General features: G+C 34.2%; 1 protein-coding gene across 1 annotated transcript; it reads right to left on the bottom strand.

Annotated features, from left to right (window-relative positions):
- Window positions 1-13,142: 13,142 nt before the first annotated feature.
- On the bottom strand, window positions 13,143-18,109 carry LOC132544166 (adhesive plaque matrix protein-like). Its single transcript, XM_060207738.1, has 2 exons — window positions 18,091-18,109; window positions 13,143-15,202 (listed from the first exon to the last, which is right to left on the bottom strand). The coding sequence occupies exons 1-2, from the start codon at window positions 18,107-18,109 to the stop codon at window positions 13,143-13,145; spliced, it is 2,079 nt and encodes a 692-aa protein (XP_060063721.1).
- Window positions 18,110-18,445: the final 336 nt, after the last annotated feature.

Below are 18,445 nucleotides of genomic sequence, written 5' to 3' on the forward strand. Positions count from 1 at the left end.
TGTCTGACTATGTGTGGATATCAATTGATACACATGTTAAAGAGTAGTAGTTGAGGATCTGTAACTAGGTATTGTGGATCTTGGTTAAACTTTACGAAGGTTTTACACAATCGTAGTAACATGTTTACTTCGAATAGGTCGCATGCATGCTGCATGAGCAGTTTTTAAGGATCTGCAACAAAGTGTAGTGCATTATGGTTAAACTTTATTGATGTAGTTGCTTTATAAATGTAGTGAAATGCGTTGAAAAAAGAACAAACACACACAAAAGTCGCAAATTTATATCAGTGTACCATAGCATCGACAATCTCTCTCTCTCTCTCTCTCTCTCTCTCTCTCTCTCTCCATCTCTCTCTCTCTCTCTCTCTCTCTCTCTCTCTCTCTCTCTCTCTCTCTCTCTCTCTCTCTCTCTCTCTCTCTCTCTCTCTCTCTCTCTCTATTTTGAGATTTCTATCTGATCAAGCTAAAAAGAAGATCTCTCTAGCTGAGAGGTATATTGCGGCTAGTATACACCAGAGTAACATATAAATAATAATAACCAACAAACATATTTGGTTTGAGCAAACTTTAGACATAAATTAATAGTTTAGAGTTAACACTCTGAATTATCTCAAATATTGACTGGTCAGGCATTACAGTTGTATAAATTCATCTTTCACATACAAGTGTACATGTACATATTTAAGATATAAACATGACATAATATACATATAAATCATCACAATTCAGTGGTTTATAATCATAAAAAATAAAGTGTCACCTTCCCACTATTCACTAGTAATCTGTTTTTCTCCCACAGAAAGTTGTGTGCTTTGATATAAAATTAAATGTTTTTTTTTCATTATTTTTCGCAAAGTAGATAAAAAAACCCCAATTCTACATTCTTTACTTGGGGATGTTTCCCAGTGCACAGTGTGATGAATTAACATTTTGATATCTTTCTGTATACACATTGGTAAATATGTTATATGTTCTGAATATGTTGATATATCGAATCACATGTACAGATCTATATATAATGAATGTTCAATGCTTAATTTAATTGTAACATTTAATTAAGATGAAATAATCAATTCTTGAAGATGATTGTAAAACCTTTGATTATACAATCTCTGGTTATAATAATGATATCAATTTCTGCATTTGAAATTAAATAAATTAATTTCGAATCTAAGCCATGCATTGGATTGTCTTTGAAGAGCCACCTGCCCCTAAACTTGATATCCCCATTGTAGAAGACTTACTATTGACAGCAGAGTACACAAGTGCACTTGATAAAGTTGGATAGTTGAAAACAAAGCTTGCTGTTTCCCAGGAACAAATAGATCAGGTAGAATAAAATAATCAATATTGAAATATAATGTATTACTGATATAGCATTCAAAGGAGTGGTAGTGAATGTGCCAGGATTTTCTTGGAACACCCATTGAGTATAATATTCCAAGTACTCGTGACCATATCATGATAGATTCAGAGTAAAAGTTAATTAATTTTGGGGTTACTTAGTTAATGCAACAAGTCAAACTGAGTTCTTGCGTTTCGGCGTGAATCTGGTATGTACTACACACTCCAGTATATTAAAGGTTGGTGTAATAACATGACAATAGTTTAACCAGAAAAGGTCCATCCATACTCTTTTACTTCTAATTTAGTCCTCTCTTTACAAACAAAAGATACATGTACATTGAATATTTCAAACACCCCACATGTTACTTGACTTGCAAAATGTTGTTAGGAAAAAAAATAAGTTGGGTTAAACTCCACACTTGGGTGAAAAGGTGTTCAAAAGGAAAATTTTGAATGATTTGTATAAGCATAGTGAACATTTATCCATTTACAGGTTGCAATGTTAACAATTGGCCAAAGAAACAATCATCTGTGGACCAGTGCTGACACCGATAAGGAGGAACCGGTAAGCCTCTAAGTTTAGTTTTTTTATTGTAGTTTTTTTAACAATAGATTTATAGATGTGTACAATTGCACAGGTTAGTGTATAAATATGTTATTTACATGCCAGGTTTGTTGAAAGTTTTAAATTGTACATGTTTTTTATATCCGTTAATATTGTGTGAGACATTATCACTCCTTCTGGATAAATGGTCTTTGTATTTCATTCAGATTTCTGCCCTCCCTCTTCAAACAAATACTGTCTTCATACAATTTGTCGACTAAGGATGCCATCTTGTAGGGTATAAATAACGAGGCAGTGGCCAGGGAAAAGTATTGTTCCTATGGAGATGCTGTGGTGGAGGAAACAGGTAAAAATGTGCGTTTGTTTTATTAATATGTCACAGTCCCTAAATTTGATTTTAATATCAAAATTGTTGTGAAAAAAAAATTCTTTTGATTTTCCCATTATTATGACAGTCAAGTTCTCAAGATGATCCAAAGTTTAAGTTACACATTTGAACTTAAATTATAACATAATTGTGAATCTAAATTCATAGGCTGATTTGAAAATAACGATATAGAAAAGTCAGTCATTCTGATAATAATGCCATTTATTAACAGGAAAAAACCTAAGCTAGTAACTGTTTAGTAAGATTTTTCAGTTACACTGCTAAGATGAATGTATCAATTTTACAGGAATTTGGCTCAATGATGGCATCAAACGCCACAGTGCCACTCACAATTACAATCACCAGGTTGTAGAATTATCTGAGGTCCTGGAGAAGATGGGTGTAAAACCGGAACTAATCGAGATTAAATGTCCTTTCAGTGCAAGAAATATGACTATACCAAAAGCCATAACATCGATCAAAGGATTTTGTTAAGGTAAAAATAAAAAGTAATAAAATGTCATTTTTGTTTTTCTCGAGGTGTATGGAATCTGAGGATGCTTTTAATTAATTTTCATAAGAAATACTTGATATTGGTTCTATATTGCTCACAAAGTTGTAATTATTGGTCATTTCTCTGATTCCAGATTTCCAGATACATCCAGGAAACCAACTTTACCATTTGAAGGAGGACCACACCTACTATGATCAGGTTCAGGGACAACTTCACATCCTGAAGAAGTCAATTTGTGACTTTGTCGTTTGGACCACCACAAACATTGCAATTGTCAGGGTTCTTCAAGATGCAGGGATGACCTCAAACATCAATTATTTCACTAAATTAATTACATTTCTACAGCAATAAATTTGCGACCTATGCTTTTGTAACATAAAACTGTTGACAAAATAACGTTAAATAATAGAAAATATACCCTAATCATCATAAAAAGTGATAACAAGGTCCATAGTTTTTCATAATTGCAATTAAGATAGGGAAACACCCATTATAGAAGAGAATCTCCTGAATCGCGCCAAACCTTTTATATTATCTATATATAACAAATGACTGTGTGTCTAATGGATTTCTGACGTAACCGTACCGATTTAAAGGAAACTAGATGATAGAAAACTCATCTGATATGATGAAGATTAGTTTGACAGAAATTTATTTTAAGGTTACGAAAACATAGAGAGGCTTTAAATGCTGAAAATGTACCAACTACAACTGTTAGGTAAACCGATTCCTTATCTTGTCCTGTGAGATTGATACAGATGTTACAGAATTTATTCATATTTAAATACAAATATTATTTCTATAGTAATTCATCACCAAAGTACACATTATTTAGTTTACTTGAACAGTTTTAGATTATTCCTGGGGAGAGAAATGTTCAGCCATTTCAGCAATCATTGGCTCCTGAAAGTTAACTAACAATGAACACACCTGAAAAATTGTTGTACTGATATGTCTAAACTGCTGAGTTATGTGGGAAAGAATTTCAAAGCTTTTGATTCTCTCATTGACTCTCTCTACATGGATTGGCAACCTAGCAATATATATAGTTTGTATACCTTACTTTCATTATCAATGATTTGATCAAGTGTAAATGGGTGTTTCTTGGTCTTCAGATCTGCTTTTTCTCTCTCTAGATCAGCAATATGTACTTGTAGTTCATAAATTAAATCATTGATCATGTTACAGGTACCATCCTGTATAATACATTATTCAAGACATTAAATGCGACTTGAATTCTTATCATATTTAATTACAATGGAGAAATAACCTGAATGTCATAAAGGCATGCATGTACTTCAGATTTCATGTATCAAATAGTATATTGTTTTATCTTGATGTAAAAAGATAATATCAACCATATCGTATGTGTCATTTGTACAGAATAAGGAGACTTGTTAAAAGTTATTGGATGACGAAAGATATTCAACTTAGGCAGGTTCTTGATTTCTTAATACACTGTGCTTATATATTGCACTAGGTACCTTTATCTCTTCTACAAGAGAACAATATGACCTTAGGTATTCATGACCATTAGGCACTTTATGTAGATCTTCCTCCCCAACCATAGTAGTATTTTCTGTACAAGAAGTACTCGCTACCTCAGCTGAACTAGTGTCCACTTTTTTGGTTTCCTGTGATAAACATTTATTTTGAACTTAGTTTTAAATCTGACTTGAACAAACTTCTTTCATAACCCAACATTGTTATCTTTATCTTTGTCAGACTATATTGACTACAGAGGTGTATAATACTGATGCTAGCCAGGAACTCAACTCATATTGACAAGTATAACAACTATATATATATATGTTGAGCATATTTTGTGTTAATGTTCAGCTACTACAATTAACATTAAATTAGGCATGATACCTGTTAATAAGAATTATAATAAAGATGTACATGTTATACGTGTGTAGTATGAACATAGAGAACACAATCTTAAACGTGCTTTGTTATTTCTTAAAATAATTTGTCACATTTGTAGGAAAGGACTGATATATTGTCGTGTCTGTTGTCCAGTTGATTTAAAAATTAACGTTTCAGACATTTTTATGGAAATATAGCAATTAATTGTGAATTTTTTATGATACCTTGAAATTTTATTTGGATCTTGGTAGTCAAAATATTCCCCTTGTTTTCAAGGAAAAGAAGTGGAACCATTTTTCTTCTTTCCGTCTTTAAAATGGCAGCTACAGATTCGGTCTGCATCAGTTACTTTACTATCGCTCCTCCTAAAGGATATATTGATGTATCCATTTTGATCCAAGTCCGAGTTTGTGTACGAAAATGACCACGCCCACTCCAGGATGACTCATTTCCACATAATTCCAATCACACAATAATTAAAGTATAAAGGTTTGTATTTGATTGATATGAGAAGCATTTAAATTTAATGATACGCTGATCATAAAGGGATGCCTTAGAGACGTGTTTCAGGTACTACATGCGTACAGTTAGTTCAATAGATCGTTGATGACCCCCCCGACATTCTTCCACTTTATAACGTTGTATTTGTTAAATCACTCAAAATTCGAGCATCGTTACTCAAATGTTAACAAGTAATTGGAACAGTTAATTCAAATGAACCACCAGAGGTAAGATAATGATGTTTATTTGGCGATAGACTGACTGACAGCTGTAGCTGCAGGCCAACATTCCGAGTCATTCAATTTGATTGTTATATTTACAACCTGCATAATTTCTCCCACTGCTTTACCCATGGTTTAGGGAATCTAAAAAAGCTACTGGTAGAGATAACAACATATATATAGAGGTAGAGATAACAACATATATATAGAAGTAGAGATAACAACATATATAGGTAGAGATAACAACAGATATATATAGGTAGAGATAACAACATATATATATATAGGTAGAGATAATAACATATATATATATATATAGGTAGAGATAACAACATATATATATATAGGTAGAGATAACAGATATATATAGGTAGAGATAACAACATATATATATATATAGGCAGAGATAGCAATATATATATATAGGTAGAGATAGCAACATATATATATAGGTAGAGATAACAACACACACATATATATAGGTAGAGATAACAACAGAGATATATATATATATATATATATATATAGGCAGAGATAGCAATATATATATAGGTAGAGATAGCAACATATATATATAGGTAGAGATAACAACATATATATATAGGTAGAGATAACAACATATATATATAGGCAGAGATAACATATATATATATATAGGTAGAGATAACAACACACATATATATATAGGTAGAGATAACAATATATATATATAGGTAGAGATAACAAACATATATATATATAGGTAGAGATAGCAATATATATATAGGTAGAGATAACAACACACATATATATATAGGAAGAGATAACAACATATATATATAGGTAGAGATAACAACAGATATATATAGGTAGAGATAACAACATATATATATAGGTAGAGATAACAACAGATATATATAGGTAGAGATAACAACAGATATATATATATAGGTAGAGATAACAACATATATATATATATGTAGAGATAACAACATATATATATAGGTAGAGATAACAACACACACATATATATAGGTAGAGATAACAACAGATATATATAGGTAGAGATAACAACATATATATATATGTAGAGATAACAACATATATATATATAGGTAGAGATAACAACACACATATATATATAGGTAGAGATAACAACACACACATATATATAGGCAGAGATAACAATATATATATAGGTAGAGATAGCAATATATATATAGGTAGAGATAACAACATATATATATATATATATAGGTAGAGATAACAACATATATATATAGGTAGAGATAACAACAGATATATATACAGCACACACATATATATAGGTAGAGATAACAACAGATATATATAGGTAGAGATAACAACAACAGATATATATATATAGGTAGAGATAACATATATATATATATATATATATAGGTAGAGATAACAACAGATATTTATAGGTAGAGATAGCAATATATATATATAGGTAGAGATAACAACAGATATATATAGGTAGAGATAGCAATATATATATATAGGTAGAGATAACAACAGATATATATAGGTAGAGATAACAACATATATATATAGGTAGAGATAACAACAGATATATATAGGTAGAGATAACAACAGATATATATATATAGGTAGAGATAGCAAATATATATATAGGTAGAGATAGCAAAGATATATATATATAGGTAGAGATAACAACAGATATATATATATATATATATATATATATATATAGGTAGAGATAGCAATATATATATATATAGGTAGAGATAACAACATATATATATAGGTAGAGATAACAACACACACATATATATAGGAAGAGATAACAACAGATATATATATAGGTAGAGATAACAACAGATATATATATATAGGTAGAGATAGCAATATATATATAGGTAGAGATAACAACAGATATATTTATTTACCTTGTAGTAAGTAGAAAAATCTAATAACTATTGCTTTGTATCCATGACGACTTCACAGCCTTTTCAATTACACTTCAAATGGAATACTGTCCTTGTGTTCCATTGTATGTTAAGATGTTTTGGCATACATTGATGCGATGTACCAGTAACTCTTTGTATAGGGTTTAGTTACCATCTTTGTGTGTTGCAGTTTTAAAGCAAATGTGATTCGTGTCCAAAAATGGGCAACAAGCCTAGTAGGATATGCGACATGTATAACCTTGAACTTGTAATGACCATGGCTACAGAGTAGATGATCATAGCCTTAGCCTTGACGGTTAACAAATTGGTTGTGTCTGTCTGTCTGTCTGCATGTCTGCACTTGTGAGGATATCGACAGATTAGGGTTTAAATATACCATTTTCAGGTGTTTCGCTTGCGAGCTTTTATGAGATGTAATTGATATCCTGATACCAATCAGTCGTTCCCTCTTTAACATGCGACAAGTAGGTGAGATGTCGTATACCATTGTGAAACAATAACACTGCAAAGGGAAGTACTTCTGTCCATTTTCATATCGATAATGTCTTCATACCGTCAATGAAGCAATAATGATTAATTAGAGGTAAAGTTAATCATATTTGCTATCATGAAATAAATACATGTCGATTTCCTCATGTGAAAAGTTGGCTATTTTCGTATGTATTTCATTGTCTGGCAGTCTATTAACCATTTTATTGCTAACTCGATTCAACACCGAGAGAGGATTATATAGCTGTTCAAACTAGCATAAAAAGCCACAATATTTACATGTATACAAGTACGGAACTGTCATATATCATTAGACTTGTGAAGTATTTCTAATAATATTACTGGACAAGATGGATTCTTCGCCAAATGGCGGCAGAGAAATGAAAGCTGTTTAGTCAGATCTCCGTTTATTGACACGGATTTCGTAGGACACTCCTGGAATTTCTTACATGATATTAAGAGTGTACGGTAGCTTCGAATGACCTTAGTCTCATTATCACCTGGCGAGGTTTGGACCTTGTTTTCATGGGATTTCCAACACGATGCGACCTTTCAATGTCATCAGCACTTACATATATCTCGGCTTTATCAATGACGTCAAGGACCAGAGCAGTAGAATTTTCGGATAGGGATTGGGGAATCACAGAATTTCTTACCAGAGGCATTCGGCTATATTGCTCTAAATCATCCAGTTTAAGCCGGAGGTCTTGGTTTTATAGCTTCACGGCGTCTAGCGCAGCCCTTAGAGGTGCTCTTTTGTATCAGACCAGATATTTCACTCACTATCATTTCTTTAACGGCCATAACTATATCTCATATGATTTCAGGAGAGGGTTTTACATAAAAGGCTTGAATATTAGAGGCGTGGCCCAGGGGATACCCAGCAGTTTGAGTATAGTAGTTACCAGGAAGAACGTTTTCATGGGGAGCTGATGGAGTCGACGTACCCATCGGAAGGTATAGGCCGGGTTGACCAGGGTACATAGGGTAATTGGTAGGTGGGCTCTCTTCAGTAAGCGATTTCTGTCTGACCTTTTTACTTTCAGGAAAAATCGGGGACGACGACGATAAAGTATTCAGAAGATGTTTATTGGAAGCGGAAGTAGTATTCATGATGGATAAACAAACGTCAGAATATACAATATTTCAGAAACAGTTTCTGTCGACTGAATATGCGCGCAGGTGAGTAGATGAATGGCGCATGGTTGAGGTCAGCGTGTCTGTACAGGTAAGACAGTTTATCGTGGTCAGCAGGCGTGCCAGACACGAGCGTGTACACAGGTGTATATGTAAAATAGTATGGCGACCTCAGGATACGATGCAGTTTTTCGACAAACAATAGCAGTACTTCATGTTAAATTTGTAGGAGTCCAGCTATACGGATATATTCTATACTTATTGCATTACCATAGTCCAGCTTATTTGACCAACCAGCAGGCTGTAATAATGTAGAATTTCACATTTCTGGCAGAACGATGTTACAGAGTTTCACCATTTCGAAGGCCGGTAACCGCTTCTAAAAGTCGCTGGTTAATCTTCAGCTGTTCACTTGCATCTTTATCTCTAAATCAGTTTAGATTTTAGGCGGCAACTTTGATTTTTTTATTTCAGCAATCTAAAAATATCATAAACACTTTTATAAAGAATATGATTAGAAAATAAATTACTTTTCAGAAGATAAATTAGAAACATTTGTAAAATTTTCTATATTTGACTCCGTGGTTGTCAGTTTTATAAAAAGATAAAATAACTACAAGGTAATTATGATTCTTACTTCAAGAATTAATTTAGAAAAAACTACCGGAATATATTTAGGTAGATGGAAGAATAAAGAACCCGTATACAGCAATATCTCATGGACACAAAAACATGTAAAAACATTAGGTGTACATCACGGTTATAATATAGATAATAATGCGATATGGGAAGAGAAAATAAAGAAAATCAAAGCATGTATACAAGTATGGAAAAGTAGACATTTAACTTTATATGGCAAGAGTCTAATTATAAGATCTCTTATCTTTTCCTTAATTGCCTTTGAGACAGAAGCTCGAGGTATACCTGAAAAGTATATTAAAAGTATTAATTCGTTAATTTGGAATTTTGTTTGGAACGGAAGAAAAGACTTAGTGAATCGTAAAATATTATCAAAGCATTATCATGAAGGAGGTATGAATATTATAGATGTGAAAGATTTTGTTTTTAGTATACAGGTAAAATCTATGTACAAAATATTAAAAAGTGACACTGATACATGGAACGCGATAGGCAAACACTGGCTTAGGTCTTTGGATGACAAATACAGAATCGAGTTTTTTGTTTGTAAACTATCGGACATACGTACGTTGAACCTATCCAACTTTCCATTGTTTTATAAAAAACTGTTAGAATCATGGTCAACTTATCAGAAATTAAATTTAAGACATGTAAACAGAAACGAGATTCTTAAACAACCGCTATTCGGTAACCACTTTATTCAATTTAATGAAAAACCTTTATTTTTTACCTCATTTACGAAAAGTGGCATCTGTACAGTCAACGATATATGGGATGTACAAAACAAGAATTTTAAAAAAGACCGTGATATATACTCTTTGTTAACAGATAAGCGAAATTGTATGTCTGAGTTATCGAGATTAAAAAATGCTTTTCCAATAGTATGGTTAGATGAGTTAAAGGGGAACAACAGAGAGAACAATGATTATTTATACCCTATTATTGATAGTAACCTAAATATTATTGGAAGAGATGGGAAACCGCTCACTATGAGAAAATTAAAACCTAAAATCATCATGAATACACTGAATAAAAATCTGACACCGAATTGCAAATTGAAATGGGAACAAACTTTTCAAAAACAATTTGACTGGGAACTGGTTTGGGATAACATAGAATTAACATTTACGACAACACAGATGAAGGAATTGCAATGGAAATGTATACACAACGTCATTTATACTGAAGTAAAAATAAGTAAATTTAGTAATTCAGACGGAAAATGTCATTTTTGTAAGACAGAATTAGAGGATATTTTACATCTTTTCTTCTCGTGTAACGTTGTAAAATCTGTCCTTATTCAATGCAGAAATAAAATATTTGTGAAGTTCCCAAGTTTTAGGAATGAACTTTTGACTCCAGAAATATTAGCTCTGGGCTATCTGGAAAAAGGTATCTTTTCTATTTTATTTAATAGTGCGCTAATTGCATTCAAATGGACAATGTGGAAATGTAGAAATGATATAAAACATAATAGTATTAAATATAGTATCAATCAAATGCAGAAGAAAGTTCAATCAGTAATAGTTAGCAATCTAATTTTATATGTAAAGTCCAATAAAAAGAAAACATTGCCTATTGAATATGCACAAAATATACTTAATAAGATACTAGATCAATGAAAGAGGCATTCTTTTATTACAAGTTAAATGTCAAGCTATGTTTAAACATATATATTGAATAAACAACTCATTTGTAAAGAACAGGATTACAATTAAAAGTATAAAACGAGCACTGTGATGAAGAGAAAAAAAAAAGAGTTGATGTGACGTGATTTGAGAAGTTCCAAAACATGTAATATAACACTTGTTAATTCTCTTATGCATCTGTTGTGTAGTTAAAAAATTAGACTAATTATCATATATCATATATGTCTATGATTAGGATCTGTTATGTATACCGTTCTTTTGTGTATCTTAATATTTGTGACTTGTAACCGATGATAACGCAATCTGTCTGTCGTCCGCATGTTTATCGTTTCATTTTTCATGGAAGGCCGTATGTGATTTATCTGTGTGTCTGTGAGTATGTCAGTCTATGTGTCTGTCTGTGTATGTTAGGGTGTGTGTGTCAGGATGTCTGTCTGTGTGGCTGTATGTTTATTTGACTGTCATGTGTTTGCTAGTGTGGCTGTCTATGTTTATGATTGTGTGCATGTCTGTCTGTCTGTTTCTCTGATTGTCGATGTGTCAGGGTGTGTCTGTCTGTGTGTCTGACTGCCTACATTTCTGTCTCTCTGTCTCCTTGTGTTGTCTGTGTCTTTGACTTTATGGCTGTCTATCTGTCTCAGTATTTACTTTGTATATTGGTCCTGTTAATGTTTGAGTTAATTAATGCTAATATATTAGAATGAACGTAGACATTTAAAGAACGTCACGCTTATAACATTCTGAATGAACGTAGACATTCGAAGAACGTCACGCTGAACGTCATGCTGATACTATTCTGAGTGCTCAAAAAAAAAAAAAAAAAAAAAATTATGATTCTTACTGTAACAACATAAAGTGCGAAAAAGAAAAAAAACAGAAGAAGAAAAACTCGATAAAGAACAGATTGGCGCCAATATTTCCCTTGGATCTCCTAGTAACAAGGTCTTTTTAAACCGCTAGCAGTCATAAAAACACTGATCATCAAGGAAGGCACACAGGAGCATGTGTATTTTTGATCTACCACAATGCTATTAGCTCTGATGCTTACTATAAAAGTGTTGTGGCCTTGACACCAAGGCAGGATTGACAGAAAGCTGGGGCTTAGTGTGATATACACTGACCATGTGAACAGTGTTTAGATTGGAGTGATCCCTTTAAATGCCATATGGGAGTCCATTTACTGTGAATTGTGGTGGTACAATTCAGCTGTTCCTATAGACTATCGTTTACTACCTTTTCACCAATGCTTTTATCGTCTAAGCCTTAAATTAAAGGTTCGTGCTAATTGTTCATTGTTTTCCTTTTTCATTTATAATACATTAGCATGCCCATCTGAATACCTTGCTTCTGAAGGTTTGAAATCTGAAATAAAAACAGTGGCATGATGACCGACTACCCTCGTGTCTAAAACAGACTCCATTTATACTGATTACCATAGTAACACAGCCTTCATTGTGTTAAAGAAGAAAAACAAGTAGGGACAGTTCCAAAGTTTCGATTGTATGACTGAATACTGAAATAGATTTCAAAAGAACTTTTTATATTCTGCTGTAGTGTTAGTCGACTTACATGATCATGACACAACTACAACACCAGGAACAAAATCCCAAACATTCATTAGATATTGTAACACAAATGTAAATAAATTTTGACTGAATAATTAAACAAATCGATAAATAACGGCCAGATATTTGGACCAACTGTGAAAAAAGAGAGATATAAATGGTTTTGGTCATATTGGGACAAATTGGTTAATTTATACTACAGGGATACTGTATTGCGTTGATATTGGGCCTATTGATTAATATGGCCTGTCTAAGTACTGGACATGGTAATGATTAATGTTTATATATGGGATCTGCGGGTTATCATTTTTGTTGATGGGACTAGAGGCTAGTATTGTCTAAGTATTAGACCTGGAGATACGTATTGTATAGGCATTGGGCTTGTTGTATTGTCTGGATGGCATATGGAGTATAATGTCCGGATATTGGATATTGGACATAGGGATTAGTATTGTCTGGATATTGGACGTAGGGATTAGTATTGTCTGGGTATTGAACGTAGGGATTAGTATTGTCTGGGTATTGAACGTAGGGATTAGTATTGTCTGGGTATTGGACGTAGGGATTAGTATTGTTTGGATATTTGGTGTAGGGATTAGTATTGTTTGGATATTTGGTGTAGGGATTAGTATTGTCTGGGTATTGAACGTAGGGATTAGTATTGTCTGGATATTGGACGTAGGGATTAGTATTGTTTGGATATTTGGTGTAGGGATTAATATTGTCTGGATATTGGACGTAGAAATTAGTATTGTCTGGATATTGAACGTAGGGATTAGTATTGTTTGGATATTTGGTGTAGGGATTAGTATTGTTTGGATATTTGGTGTAGGGATTAGTATTGTTTGGATATTTGGTGTAGGGATTAGTATTGTCTGGGTATTGAACGTAGGGATTAGTATTGTCTGGGTATTGGACGTAGGGATTAGTATTGTTTGGATATTTGGTGTAGGGATTAGTATTGTCTGGATATTGGACGTAGAAATTAGTATTGTCTGGGTATTGGACGTAGGGATTAGTATTGTTTGGATATTTGGTGTAGGGATTAATATTGTCTGGATATTGGACGTAGAAATTAGTATTGTCTGGATATTGGACGTAGGGATTAATATTGTCTGGATATTGGACGTAGAAATTAGTATTGTCTGGGTATTGGACGTAGGGATTAGTATTGTCTGGGTATTGGACGTAGGGATTAGTGTTGTTTGGATATTTGGTGTAGGGATTAATATTGTCTGGATATTGGACGTAGGGATTAGTATTGTCTGGGTATTGGACGTAGGGATTAGTATTGTTTGGATATTGGACGTAGGGATTAGTATTGTCTGGGTATTGGACGTAGGGATTAATATTGTCTGGATATTGGACGTAGGGATTAGTATTGTCCAGATATTGGGCGTAGGGATTGGCATTGTCTGGGTATTGGACGTAGGGATTAGTATTGTTTGGATATTGGACGTAGGGATTAGTATTGTCTGGATATTGGACGTAGGGATTAGTATTGTCCAGATATTGGGCGTAGGGATTGGCATTGTCTGGGTATTGGACGTAGGGATTAGTATTGTCTGGATATTGGACGTAGGGATTAGTATTGTCTGGATATTGGACGTAGGTATTAGTATTGTCCAGATATTGGGCATAGGGATTGGCATTGTCTGGATATTTGGTGAAGGGATTAGTATTGTCTGGATATTGGACGTGGGGATTAGTATTGTCCAGATATTGGACGTAGGGAGTAGTATTGTCTGGATATTTGGCATAGGGATTAGTATTGTCCAGATATTGGACGTAGGGAGTAGTATTGTCTGGATATTTGGTGAAGGGATTAGTATTGTCTGGATATTGGACGTAGGTATTAGTATTGTCTGGATATTTGGCATAGGGATTAGTATTGTCCAGATATTGGACGTAGGGAGTAGTATTGTCTGGATATTTGGCATAGAGATTAGTATTGTCTGAATATTTGGTGTAGGGATTAGTATTGTCTGAATATTTGGTGTAGGGATTAGTATTGTCTGAATATTTGGTGTAGGGATTAGTATTGTCTGGATATTGGACGTAGGTATTAGTATTGTCTGGATATTGGACGTAGGTATTAGTATTGTCTGGATATTGGACGTAGGGATTAGTATTGTCTGGATATTGGACGTAGGGATTAGTATTGTCTGGATATTGGACGTAGGTATTAGTATTGTCCAGATATTTGGCATAGGGATTAGTATTGTCCAGATATTGGACGTAGGGAGTAGTATTGTCTGGATATTTGGCATAGAGATTAGTATTGTCTGAATATTTGGTGTAGGGATTAGTATTGTCTGAATATTTGGTGTAGGGATTAGTATTGTCTGAATATTTGGTGTAGGGATTAGTATTGTCTGGATATTGGACGTAGGGATTAGTATTGTCTGGATATTGGACGTAGAGATTAGTATTGTCTGGTTATTTGATGATGATGATGATGATGATGATGATGATGATGATGATGATGATGATGATAATGATGATGATGATGATGATGATGATGATGATAAGGTATCGGATATGGATATTTACGGATCAGTTGTGGCAAATTATTTTGATAAACTAAAACTTCTGTATGACATTTAGACAATCAAAGCAGATCGATTTCTTCTTGATATTGGGATAATCGGAATACTTTTACCATCTCTTTGGACAAACGATTTGATGATGAATAGAAATGGTTTTGGCAGGTTATTGGAACAAAAAGTTTGATAATCGGTGAATATTAGAACACAACAGTAAATTTTGGCTGGGGTTTGAATCAACAAGAGCAGGAAAGGATGAAAATGAGAACACAAAAACGATGGCATTTATTGCCCTTTTCTTTGATTTATCATCAGGAGATTAAGACAGTTAATCAGATGTATCATTTCTGACCAGAGCTCCCATGAAAGTTATTTATAGAGAGTATAACGGAAACTGCACTTTTGTATATGGCACTGAAGCAGGCTATATGTACTCGGCCACCTTTTGGTCGTGATATTGACATTGAAAAAGGAATTCATCACACTTCAACAGATCTCTCCATATTCTAATCAGCAAATGAATCTGGCATTTTGGAAACATATATATGGCTTCGCATATTGCCAGCCTATCAATTTGTAAGATTACCCAATAATCAGGTGTTGTTCCAAATAACTTTATCAATACGTGCTGTTGGAGACGACAGTCGATGCACTTCCCTTGCTTCATATTGTGTAATTTTTATTACTCAACAGATTACGGAAACCAAACGAACGCGGTGTACGTAATCCAGTTATAATCTGATCTAAGACTGACATGATTATTTATTAATATTTCGACAAATTCATTAAAGAATCCTTTCTGGTAGATTACATTCAAGGGCGCCAGCCTCGACCTGAATCACGAAGGCTGACTGTATGCACACAGTGATTGATGTTTAAGTATTGGTCCACTGACCTATGGATACAGCTATCAGCCTCGGCGATGTGGTTCCTCGTTCTCGTGCATGTAGTTCATCTAATTCGAAAACTTGACTGAGAGAAGGTTTATGTTCCGAATTGGAAAGTAATGAAATTCAGTATGGCAAACAGATGAGTATTTCGCTCATTTGTTTTGAAAAAAAACGAGGAAATGAAAAAAAAACATTAAAGGAAACAGGATATAAAAAATGAAAAATAAAAATGACCTGATGATTTTATTATTACACATACAACTTCAAATGATTAAAGGAAAAAACAACAAATATATATATCGAAACCAGGAAACAAGATGTCAATGACGTCTTCCCCTAATGACCTCATGTAAGGTGACTTTCTTCACGTTCATATCAATCGGGAATCTATTTAAGCTTCTATTGTGTTTTTTATACCAGATTTTATGTATGCATTCATGAGTGATATTGTCGAATTGGTGAACGAAATATTGAACTGATATTGAATAGTATGGTACATTAACACTGGTTATCAATGGATTGGTATTGATTGCAGAAGGATTCTTGGTATAAACCATTGCTTCCGATAGGTTTGTGTTTCAACGGAAGCTGAAAACTTGTATAGGCCAGTGCTGTTGTAGATACGTCCTTGGACAGGACATTCAACCCCTCTTGCATAAGATTACATGGGATGGGCGTTCAGCATGTTTTTCAGTGAAATAGTTACCGTCGACTGCAAGGAGATCCCCTTCGTCTGACCCAGGGTATTTAGCGGCGATGAACCCAGCAAGTAATTAATTGTCAGAACCCAGTAACAAATACATAGAATACATAGAAATTTATAGCAAACATTAAACAATTTCCCGCCAATTCTTGTTTATTTTTTCACTTTGACGTCTATGATCATCTGCTCTTGTCGGAAACCCTAATCAGGAAAATTGATAAAAGACACGCAAGTAAAAAGCATCTGTTAATACAAATTTAGAATTAGATACAATAAAGCCTAACGATGAATTTTACTGCATCATACAGCTGTTACGTCCTTGTAGGACTCGTCAGTGATGCTATGGGCCTAAATCAAATTTTTGAAGGTTTGTGTTTTTCTAGAAGATGAGAGATGTTTATGCTTGTTTCCATTATTTTTAAGTGACAATATAAGACAATAATCGACCATTTTATTGACTCTGTTTATGTACATATATCACAATTTATTCCATTAGAGTCCAGCGACAGAGGCTTAGATCTATTGTGGACAACAAACATTGCCCGAGGCTGAACGCTTGAGAGTCCAAGCCGAATATATTGCTTCAATTACTGACATTTTAAAGAAGTGCGTGTCGCAGACAGCGGACATGACATTAACAACATATCGCCATTAAGTAGTTCCCACACCTTCAAATGTTTTTCATATGCGACTTTGCTGAAAAGATATTGGTTTTCATTTCATTTGCCATGTCAATCGGCGTTTTCTGCCAGTTCTCCCTGTCTGCTATCGCAATACGGCAGAGAGTATTCATGAATTGTCACGTTAATACGAGTAAACTCAAAGTAAAAGAGGGCAGACTGTGGAAATGTATTTCAAATATTATGCCCATGCTAGGTCGATGTATCAGTAGAAATAGCTCGACACGAACAGTAAAGACACATTTACATCGTTATTTGTTTGGTTACGTTCTCGCAACAGTCATGGTCATATTTACAAGACACAGCTGTCTCTGCAGGCATCAATCGTCCGCGTCATACGGTGACATGTCCCGGAAGACGTCAACGGTCAGTATTATACGGGAACAATCTCTCGGGAGACATTAGTAGCAGGGTCAACCGTCAGAATCAAACGAGGGCAGGTGTCTCTGGGGACGTCAACTGCCAGGGTTATACGTGTCTCGGGAGACGGCATCGGGCAGGGTCATGCTGGTCTCGGTGTCCCTGGAGACATCAACCGTCAGGGTCATGGAGGAGCAGGTGTCTCGGGAGACATCAACTGCCGGAACTGTACGTGGACAGATGTCTTGGGAGACATACATCAACGGCAGAATACTACAGAAACAGGTGTCTAGTAGAGGCAGAATAACACAGAAACAGGTGTCTAGTAGAGGCAGAATACCACAGAAACAGTTGTCTAGTAGAGGCAGAATACCACAGAAACAGGTGTCTAGTAGAGGCAGAATATCACAGAAACATGTGTCTAGTAGAGGCAGAATACCACAGAAACAGGTGTCTAGTAGAGGCAGAA

Source organism: Ylistrum balloti, unplaced genomic scaffold, assembly GCF_031769215.1.
Source record: "Ylistrum balloti isolate Yb309-2 unplaced genomic scaffold, AGI_CSIRO_Ybal_v1 Utg369782, whole genome shotgun sequence".
In the NCBI taxonomy this organism is placed as follows: Eukaryota; Metazoa; Mollusca; class Bivalvia; order Pectinida; family Pectinidae; genus Ylistrum; species Ylistrum balloti.